Source organism: Hippocampus guttulatus, chromosome 14 (genome assembly GCF_054856545.1).
Source record: "Hippocampus guttulatus isolate MCC_2025c chromosome 14, RoL_Hgut_1.0, whole genome shotgun sequence".
NCBI lineage: Eukaryota > Metazoa > Chordata > Actinopteri > Syngnathiformes > Syngnathidae > Hippocampus > Hippocampus guttulatus.
This window is the reverse complement of record NC_141274.1, coordinates 4,795,705-4,806,155: the sequence shown is the minus strand read 5'-3', so window position 1 is coordinate 4,806,155 and position 10,451 is coordinate 4,795,705. Positions and strand designations below refer to the sequence as shown.

At 43.3% G+C, this 10,451-nt stretch overlaps 2 protein-coding genes across 2 annotated transcripts; both read left to right on the top strand.

Moving 5' to 3' along the window:
- The first annotated feature begins 1,062 nt into the window (after positions 1-1,062).
- On the top strand, positions 1,063-5,341 carry LOC147194571 (kelch-like protein 10). The gene is made up of 5 exons (XM_086128911.1): positions 1,063-1,338; positions 1,918-2,401; positions 3,265-3,876; positions 3,954-4,103; positions 4,787-5,341. Exons 1-5 carry the CDS (start codon positions 1,187-1,189, stop codon positions 5,141-5,143), a joined length of 1,755 nt encoding a protein of 584 aa, XP_085985037.1. The 5' UTR covers positions 1,063-1,186; the 3' UTR covers positions 5,144-5,341.
- A 943-nt stretch (positions 5,342-6,284) lies between these two features.
- LOC147194570 (kelch-like protein 10) lies at positions 6,285-10,110 on the top strand. The gene is made up of 5 exons (XM_086129212.1): positions 6,285-6,436; positions 6,525-7,005; positions 8,418-9,029; positions 9,433-9,582; positions 9,680-10,110. The coding sequence occupies exons 1-5, from the start codon at positions 6,285-6,287 to the stop codon at positions 10,037-10,039; spliced, it is 1,755 nt and encodes a 584-aa protein (XP_085985338.1). The 3' UTR covers positions 10,040-10,110.
- The last annotated feature ends 341 nt before the right edge of the window (positions 10,111-10,451 follow it).

Here is a 10,451-nt window from a genome sequence, read left to right as displayed (position 1 = left end):
CATTTTGTGCTTTTGTAAAAGACTGATATAGAGCTGATCTACAATCTACTGATCTACTGTATTTTCCCCCCATTACTTAGCTGAGGGATTCAAGTCAAAAGTGTTTGCACAACATCACATCCCGACCACAACAATCAATGGAGGTTTTGCATACCAAAAGAGTAACCATTTGTGGTGGTTGTGCATGCTTCCAACTTAGAGCTTCAACATTTGGGTTTTCCACATCAACTCTGGCTGGTGCTGCCCTAACCAAGCCTCATTGCATAAACCGATGAGGCCTCGGATGAGAGGCAAAACATACTTTTTCTAATTTGTATTAAACCGAATCTATTTTTTTTTTATGCATCTATCTGGCATACAGAGGAAGTGACTGGTTTTCCAGCTGTCTCTGCCATTGAGGATGACAAGGAGGAAGAAATTGTGGTGGGATTTTGGCCGCCATTGAGGGGTCTGGGTTGGGACGCCAATTAAGCCACCACTGCTTGTCGGCAATTTCCACAATGGTGGCTCAGAAAATGTCTCATTACAAGTCCAGTTCCAGACACTCCTTGATCACATCTTAGGTTGCTCATTCACTGCTATTCATGGCTCTCGAAACCAAACATGCAAACGGAAAAGGTTGGCAGTGAATGGGTGGCAAGCCAAATTATGATATTCTTAACTTACTTTTTGGTGGGACGACTATTATCGTAAGACTGATACAGAACAAGGTATATATGGGATTGGAAATTTAATATTTACAGATGTTTAATATTTACGGAGGTTAAAGTTTTGGAGTCTACAGTTTCCACACTGTTTGGCTTGAAATATCTTATTCCAACACCAAATTTAGAGACCCTGTCTTTTCATGTCTACACTTAAGGTGGCAACTCTGGCAAACCAAATTCTTCATAACTCACTTTTTGGGGGTGTCTAATGTCTTTGGTGTGAGACTGAATATTGGATATGGTTATTATGGTATTAGAAATATTGTATCATTGGGCTTTTTATAGTTGAAGCCAGTGATGCTTGCTTTAAATGCAAAGCACAGAGGCCTTGATGATGTGGATGATGTCACCGCAGATGGCCAACATGGTGTAAATGCAGAAGTCTCCCCCTGCCTACAGCATTCTACGCTTTACTATGCGACTTCCGCTGAGGCTTCGGCAGAAGTCGAAAGCGTTGAAGACATGGCAACAAATTCAAGATGAGTTACGATGGACAGTTGTTATACAAGTCTGGCTCCGTGTACAACCAACTACGCGTAACGAGAGAACTGAGTGACGCCGTCATTACGGTCGATCAAGACGAGTTTCACATCCATAAGATCATCCTGTGCAACTGCAGCCCATATTTTGGGTGAGTTGCTCTCATCTCACGTTATTGTTGACCAGAGGTAGGGGATTTGCATCACATGACTTGCCTAGGGTCAGACTGAAGTCACCAATAATACTGATTGCTTGGCTGAAACTTGACAAGCCTTGCCAGTTTGGAAATCTGCACTTGTGTAGTGCATGCAAATCTGGCGACCCATCAGTATGCTATGATGCAGAGTTCAGGTGGCACCTCATGGAGGAAGCATTATGGAGAGAGATCTGAAGATTATCACACTTGTTTTCAATAAGTGACAGTAAAGAACCAGACAATAGTGGTTTGAGAACCCTTAAAATTGTACTCAACTCCAAATGTGTAACTAAAGACAATTATAATTTAGCCTACTGCCGCGGCCAATGTGTAAATAAACAAGCTGTGACTGAGATCGTAGTACTTGAATTGACTTTCTTTACCCAAGAAATGACTCGACGTGACTTGCTTTAAGTTTATTTGGGACTCGACTTAATCGCTTCGAGTTTTGCCTTTGTAACTTCAGACTTAACTTATGACTTGAGCATATGTGACTTGCTCCCACTAAAATATCATGTTCTCTGTCCTTTTCAGAGCCCTCTTTCTACGTTGGTCCTCCCCAGACCAGAGGGTCTACACCGTACATGGTCTGACGGCTCCCTTTATGCAGCTATTCATTGACTTCGCATATACCAGGTCCGTGTCTGTGACAGAGGAGAACGTACAGGACTTATTGATTGCGGCCGATAAGTTCAACGTCATTGGCATCGTTCGATCCTGCTGCACATTTCTAAAAGAACGGCTCTGCCCGGAGAACTGCATCGGGATCTGGCAGTTCACAAAGAACTGCCACACTCCAGAGCTGGAGGACAATGCCCACCAGTACATCCTGTACCATTTTGAGGAGGTTGCGATGTCGGATGAGTTGTGGCAACTCCCCATGCAGGACTTCTGTGACATCCTCGACCGGGATGACCTGATTGTGAAAAAGGAAAACACGGTTTACGATGCCATACTCCAGTGGATAGCACATGCCCCTCAAGAACGAGAAGAAAATGTGGCTGTGCTCCTTGCAAAAGTAAGTCAACCCCTTTGATATCATGTTGGGAGTGTGGTGTGGTTGCAATCCGCAAAACATTTTGTTTTCATGAGGCCTGTCAATGAAAAGTAACCTGATGTCCTTATAAGGATTGTAAGTACATGAGGGTCGGTCTTGGACATAAGGCCAGTCCAAAGGTCTCAAGATCTCATCTCAATCACATTTTTATTTGGTCTTGTGGACTAAGACATAAGGGACCAATTAAGACCTAGTCAACACTAAAATGTCAGATACAGCAAGACGTTACCTATGAACTGGATAAATTTACAGCTGCAATTGAAAATCAATCAAAACCACCCCAAAATTAGTTGTCTGTGTTTGTAGATTTGTATGAGTCCAAACCTGGATTGGTTCTCAATGTGATCTCAACTTACATTTGGTCTTAGTCTCATCTCAAACTCAATCCCTTCTTGATCTTGAGTGAGTCTCACTGGTTTGGTCTCAGTTTGGCCTCAACCCCATGAAAATCTTGGGTCTTGTCATTGTCTCTACCTGCTTTGTTTTTAGTCAACACGTTCTCAACTCCTCAATATCTTAGTCTTCATTTTGTCTCAACCTGCAATTACCTTGGTTTCATTCAATTGCAACCACAACCTTTGGGCTGGACTCACCCTGCTTTGGTCTTAGTTTGTACTTGTCTCAATCAGCTACGATTTTAGTCTTGGTTTAATATTAACCCCTGAAAATCTTGGTCTCATTTCGGTTTCAATACCTCCGTGTCTTGGGGCTCAACTGAACAAGCATCATACCTACAACTTGGTTCCCGAACTGTCAAAAACACTAACAAAAATGGTACCCAATTCCCCAATGAATCACATATACTAGTGTCTTATGACTTGTAGGTCCGTCTGGCTCTGACCAGTCAGGAGTTCATCACCATCAACGTGCTGACCAATCAGCTGGTGCAGAGCAGCAACGAATGCCTGGAGATGGTGGCTTTCGCAATCAAAATTATAAGTCACATGACCGCCAACTCCGTGTCTGGATTTTGCAACCTAGTTGCCCGTCCTCGCCTGCCTTCCACCATCCTGATGGCCATCGGTGGTCGCAATGGCCGAAACTCAGCACACCGTATCGAGGCTTACGACGTGCACACCAACTGCTGGGGCTACCTGGTAGATGACATGGATCAACCCCGTTCGTACTGCGGGGCTGTCTTTCTGAATGACTCCATCTACTGTCTGGGGGGCTTCGATGGGGCGGAACACTACAACACTGTCAGCCGCTTTGACCTCAACACGCGCACCTGGCGGGAAGTGGCCCCCATGCACTTTCGCCGATGCTATGTAAGCGTCACAGTGCTTAATGGGTGCATCTATGCGATCGGAGGCCATGACGGACGTGTAAGACTAAAGTCAGCGGAGTACTACAGGCCAGAGACAAATCAGTGGACTCTTATCGCCAGCATGCACGAATTGAGGAGTGATGCAAGCTGCACCACCTTAAATGACAAGGTAACTGAGCTCAGTAAGGTGCATTTGTGTTTTGCTGACCTTGCTTTAATCGGCTAGTCACCTTCATGTGGTTCCAGGTGTACATTTGTGGCGGTTTTAATGGAAATGAGTTCTTGCAAACAGCAGAATATTATAGCCCAGAGACTGATGAGTGGACAGTGATGCCCCCCATGAGCAGCCGTCGCAGCGGCACCGGAGTCATTGGTTATGCTGACTATGTTTATGCAGTAAGTAGCATATCATAATACAGTAAACAAGGGTTGTTCAACCCCTGTCCTCGAGGGCCTCCATCCAGCATGTTTGAGATGTCTCCCACTTGATTCAAATGATCAGCTCATCAACAACCTCTGAGAAGTCTGATAAGGATCTTGATCATTTGAATTAGATGTGTTGGAGGTGGGAGACATCCACATGCCGTGTAGAGGCCCTCGACAGGAATACTGCAACCCTACACTAAACTGCAGTGAATAGCAAAAACACCCACATCCTTAGAAAAATACAGAATTGCCTACATTAATTGTTCAACGTTAACTGGCACCAATTATGATCCCACAAAGTTTTAATATAATTTCAAAGTCATCTTACATTCCACTTACAATGAAGTGGTTTACAATTTGATTTCTCAAAAAGAACGTACGCATGCCATAAAAACTAACGGTGCCAGTTTTAAACCTAGCTACTCCCTGACATGGAAAGACCTTTCAGCAGTTCTAAATGTATGACTTAAACATACTTATTTGACACCAATTATTACTTTTTAATTAGCCAGGACTTTTGCACCAACTGGCTACTTAGCGTGTTACAGAGTTGTACAAATGGTTCGGGGTCACCATGCTGTAACTCTACAAAACACCTGATGAGTGGCTTTGCTGTTAAAAAAATGTCTCCTCTCTTAATTGTGCTTTTGAAGGTTGGAGGTTATGATGGTGACATCCGTCTAGCCAGTGCAGAGGCCTACAACCCCCTTACTAACAACTGGATCGTCCTGCCCCCAATGGAATCCCCCAGAAGCAACTTCGGCATAGAAGTTGTTGAGGATCGCCTCATTGTTGCCGGGGGTTACAACGGCGTCTCCCCAACCAAGCTGGTGGAGTTCTACGACCTCACCACCGGTCTATGGTCTCCAGCCAGTGACATGGGGGTCTCTCGAAGCGGGTTGACTTGCTGTGTGATGTCTGGACTTCGCAACATAGCCCAATATGCTATGCTCCGTAACGATCTACCTTTGCTAAGCTTGGAAGAGGAAATGCTGACTATTGAGGACTAAGCCAGACTCAGAAGCATTATGCTGAAAAGTGAAAGAAACTGTAAAACTGCTTCAGTACAAGAGAGAAACTACAAGACATAAACAACCTTGAAACTTGTGTTGAACCATGTTTTTCTTCCGTTTTTTTAGATATGGACACTAATGAATTGATGCAAAATGCCATCCAGGGAGTCAATAAATTACTGTGTTACCATGTGTTACGAGTGTCCCAAATTTAGTTTTTTTTTCCAGTCACAAGCAAGCGTCGTTTACACCTCTGCTCAAATGAACTTTGAAAAAAAGTAAAGCTACAGCCACTGATGCATTTTCAACCATTGAACAAATGGGACAAACAGCCGGAAATTGTCATGTCACTCGGACCCTCCTCTTAATGAAGCTACATATTATCTGTGTGACCTTTGGCTTGATTACACATTATAAAATCCAATTATTTATGAATGGTCTCTTATATTCATATGACCACATTTTGTGATGGTTTTTCCCTTTATTAAAATGATTGATAAGATTTCAATTCATTTCAAAGGAAGAACCCAGAATTTCATTGTCCATTGTTTAAAAGCAAGAATAATTCAAATAAGGCTACTCTGGGGGAAGAAACCTGATCCACAATCTCCTTTCAAACCAGGCAACACCTTTTGAAAACCTGCATCCCTCCATCATCATCTGTTTTTGTATATTTTTCCTCAATGTATTCCCAGCATCAATTTGTGTAGGAGTTTCTATTACAAGCAATGCAATGTCCAGAATCAAGGTCAGCAGCTCTTCTGTTGTTGTGCAAAACATAGCAAGCAGTGTCCAGCTTCCCCTTTTGGTGTCACCCTGACAGAGGTCAAACTTTGTCAGCTGGTATGCGTCTGCAGTTTCAACAGCAGAAAACCTGATTCTTTCCAGGTCTTCAAAGTCGTTCAGTGTTCAGACAGACCCTGTTGAAAAGCCTCCCCTGTGCTATTCCAAACCCACCACTGTTTTCTTTACAATTAAAGTACTGCAGCTTTTATGATGCGGATGATGTCACTGCCGATGTCGATGGTGGCTTTTTGACTCAGAGTGCCACCATGATGTTATTATGGAGGTCCTTCTAGACTCCTGCAGCGATTGAGCAGAAGCCGAAGCTGTTACAAGAAATGGCAATGTATTCAAGATGAGTAGCAATGATGCATTATCATACAAGTCTGGCTCTGTGTACAATGAACTGCGTCTGAGAAGAAAACTCATTGATGCTGTCATCGTAGTTGACAAAGTTGAGTTTCACATCCACAAGATAGTCCTTTGCAACAGCAGCCTGTACTTTTTGTGAGTTGATCTATGGTCGGAGAATGCAATACCACGAGTCCCCCAAATTGAAAACATGTTGAATATAATCTCTGTTTCTGATATTTAGAGAACTTTTCCAGCATCACTCAACCCCAAACCAGAAGTTCTATGTCATACAGGGTCTGACGCCAACCTTAATGCAACTTCTCATTGACTTTGTATACACTGGCTCTATGTCTGTGTCAGAGGAGAATGTCACGGATTTGTTGATAGCAGCTGATAAGTTCACTATAACAGGCATCATTCAGACCTGTTCTGCATTTCTAACAGAGAAACTCTGCCCAGAGAATTGCATCAGCATCTGGCAGCTCAGTAAAAATTGCAACACCCCAGAACTGCAGCTCAATGCCTACCACTATATCCTGTACCACTTTGAGGCTGTCGCAAGCTCAAATGAGTTGCAGCAACTCTCCATGCAGGAGTTCTGTAACCTCCTGGACAGAGATGACCTGATCGTGAAGGAGAATACTGTTTACGATGCCATCCTTCATTGGATCGCACATGCTCCTGTGGAGCGAGGCAAAAACATGCAAGCACTTCTGGCCAAAGTAAGTCAACATCCACATACGGTCTAGAACTGCAACACAAAAGAGGTGCTTTAGCACACCTGTCCCCAACCACCTGGCCGTGGTCGGTGCATTTAGTAAGAGCTGCAGAGAAACTGCAGAAAAAAATATTTGATCATCACAGAGGTTTTACATTGAAAATTAGGGGCTGTTTCCCTCTCAAACTGATCTGCCCTTGAACTGAGCAGTGGCAAAATCTCACTTCCACATTCAGAATCAAAACAAGCGCAATCTGTTCTAAGCTGACCCTGACATGGAGCCAACAATTGTGATTTACTGCATTTGCTGATAGTAATAGTGTTATTGGCAGTGTTAGAAATATTAGTCAAGCGTGGTAAGCCATTTGAGCATTTATTTCATATTCCTATTATCCAGTTTAAGATCCATGTAATGGTGTGCTCTACTTTAATTATAAGATCATTCGGTGCACTACTAGTTGGCTGTCGAACCCAATGAAAGTTCTTGACAACTCCATTTACTTAATGTGTTAGATGAGAATAAACTCTTAACCTGTTTTGCAACCCAGTGTAAAAGCAAATACTGTACAGTAAATCCCCTTCCATTGAAGCGGGTTATGTTCGAGAGCACTCCTGCAATAAGTGAAATCTGAGCTCTCAAAATACACTTTAGGCATGTCATTAAAGCATTGCAAGCACTTAAAACTCAAAATAACGCAGCAAAATGCCGTCAAGCGGTGAAAAAAAGACAAACATTGGAACAGCAAACCCACAACCTATGATGGAAGGAGTTGTACTATAGTACATATATTGTTCTAGTATTTGCCCCTCACCCAAATGGACAGCATGCTGAAAATGGCTGTACTTCATACACCCTTGGTCTAAACCAGTGGTTCTTAACCTGGGTTCGATTGAACCCCAGAGGTTCGGTGAATGTGGAGGTTAAGATACACCCGACTCAGCATGTCAATTAGTTATGACACGCCTGCTTGGCCATCACTGGCTGCAGATGATCACATCACATTACATTGCTTGCCCAATCAGTACTGCGGGGAATTTAGTTCGCTCAGTCGTCAATGTGTGACTGTAGTGATAGTACGTCGTGTGATTTTTTTTTTTTAGAATGTTTTGATACATGCTATGTCGAGCAAAAAAAAAAAAAAAAAAAAAACCCCCTAAGTGGTCGGACGAATATGTACCACATGGATTCACATGCATCACGGAACGTGATGGGACTCAGCATCCTATCTGCATCATTTATCATGCCAAGTTGAGCAACTCTCATCTTGCACCAGCAAAACTGAAGGAACACTTCTTGAATTTTTATTTTTCAGGAATGAAGGGTTCGGTTGGTTCGGTATCTCTAATAAGGTTAAGAACCACTGTTCTACACATTCACACGGTAATATGTTTCTTTCACTTCCTACTGCCCTGTAGGTCCGTCTAGCTCTGACTAGTCAGGAGTTCATCACCATCAACGTGTTGACCAATCAACTCGTACAGAGTAGCACAAAATGCCTGGAGATGGTCATATTTGCCACCCGAGTGATGCAATACATGAAAACCAAATCCGTGTCTGGGTATTCCAACCTGGTGGCCCGACCTCGCCTGCCTTCTGCCATCCTTTTGGCAATAGGTGGCTGGAGCGATGCCAATCCGACGCACCTTATCGAGGCGTACGATGTGCAAGCTGATTGTTGGGAATATTTGGTGGAACACATGCAACAGCCCCGAGCGTACTGTGGTGCCGTCTTCTTCCATGACTCCATCTACTGCGTGGGAGGATTTGACGGGGCAGAACACTACAATACCGTCAGCCGGTTAGACCTGAAAACGCACACCTGGCAGGAAGTGGCACCCATGCATTCTCGTCGATGCTACGTGAGTGTGACAGTTCTAAAGGGCTCCATCTATGCAGTAGGAGGTTATGACGGACGATTACGACTCAAGACAGCAGAGTGCTATGCGCCTGAGACCAACCAATGGACTCTTATTGCAAGCATGCACGAACACAGGAGCAATGCCAGCTGCACAACCCTCAATGACAAGGTAGGCAGAGATTACCAATGTTTGTTGTTCTCAAACTGGGTTCCCCAGGGAGGTCCCCTGTGAGGCAGAGGACCTGGCTCCATAAAATTTGTAATTATCTGTTGTATAATATAAAAACACATTTTAATATTCATATTTTTAAAAATATGAATATTTCAGGTTTCAGGTGAAATTTCTGAAGCTAAAATTATGGTGGCTTAGCAATATTTTATATTACGCACAGCTTTGGTCTGAGCACAAAAACAGTGAATGACCAGAGCATATGTTACCTGTTGTATGTATGAGGGCTCCTTGGAAATTAAAAAACAAACAAACAACTAATCCTTCCCTGTAAAGAATCATGGACTCAAAAGGTTTGCTCACCTCTGCTTCAATTCATCCGTAATCTCCCGTTTGGTTTCAGGTGTATATTTGTGGAGGTTTTAACGGAAATGAGTTCTTACGAACAGCAGAATATTACAACCCAGAGACCAACGATTGGACAGTGATGGCCCCCATGAACAGCCGTCGTAGTGGCATCGGAGTCATTGGCTATGCTGACCATGTTTATGCAGTAAGTGTAGCTTCATGAATCGTAGCTCTCCCTTCTATTTTGAAACCATTTGAAATTCTTGCAAACCATTTGAAATTCTTGCCTTTCCCTTGTGAAGGTCGGCGGATATGATGGTGACGACCGCCTGGCTAGCGCTGAGGCCTACAACCCACAAACCAACAACTGGATCTTGATGCCCTCCATGCAATGCCCCCGAAGCAACTTTGGCATCGGAGTGGTGGAAGATCGCCTCTTTGTAGTCGGTGGTTATAGTGGAGTCTCCACCACTAAGCAAGTGGAGTACTATGACCTCACCACTGGTCTGTGGTCTTCGGCCAGCGAAATGAGGATCTCACGAAATGCCTTGACTTGCTGTGTGATGTCCGGATTTCATAATGTGACTCACTACGCAATGCAGCGTAAGATGTTTCCCTTGCTCCCCTTGGAGAATGATTTGGAAATGGAGGATGATTTCTAGAACCTGGAGAGATGCCAACCTCGGCAAGTTTGATAGAAACCAGAAACAAATAAAAATGAAAGTATCTGCAATTTTTGATAGACATTGTTATTTTGATTTGCTTCACACTGTTGCTATTTTTTTCTCTAATCTTAGTTTTGAAGTTGTATGAGATAATGGACAATGTCAGGGATAGGGGTAGATGAGCGATCATCCTCCGCAGAAGACTTTTACATTTCTGTCCAATCTTTTGCTCTCCAATCATCATGTCTCCCATGATAGGCTGCTGTCGATTTATGTGTATTGGTCATCGAGAAACATGTATACCATCCTTGACTCCAATAACAACACACGGATGATCATGTTTGTGGAACTGTACAGACTTTATAAAAATACTGCATGAAGAATTCATGATCTCCATTATTTGTTGATA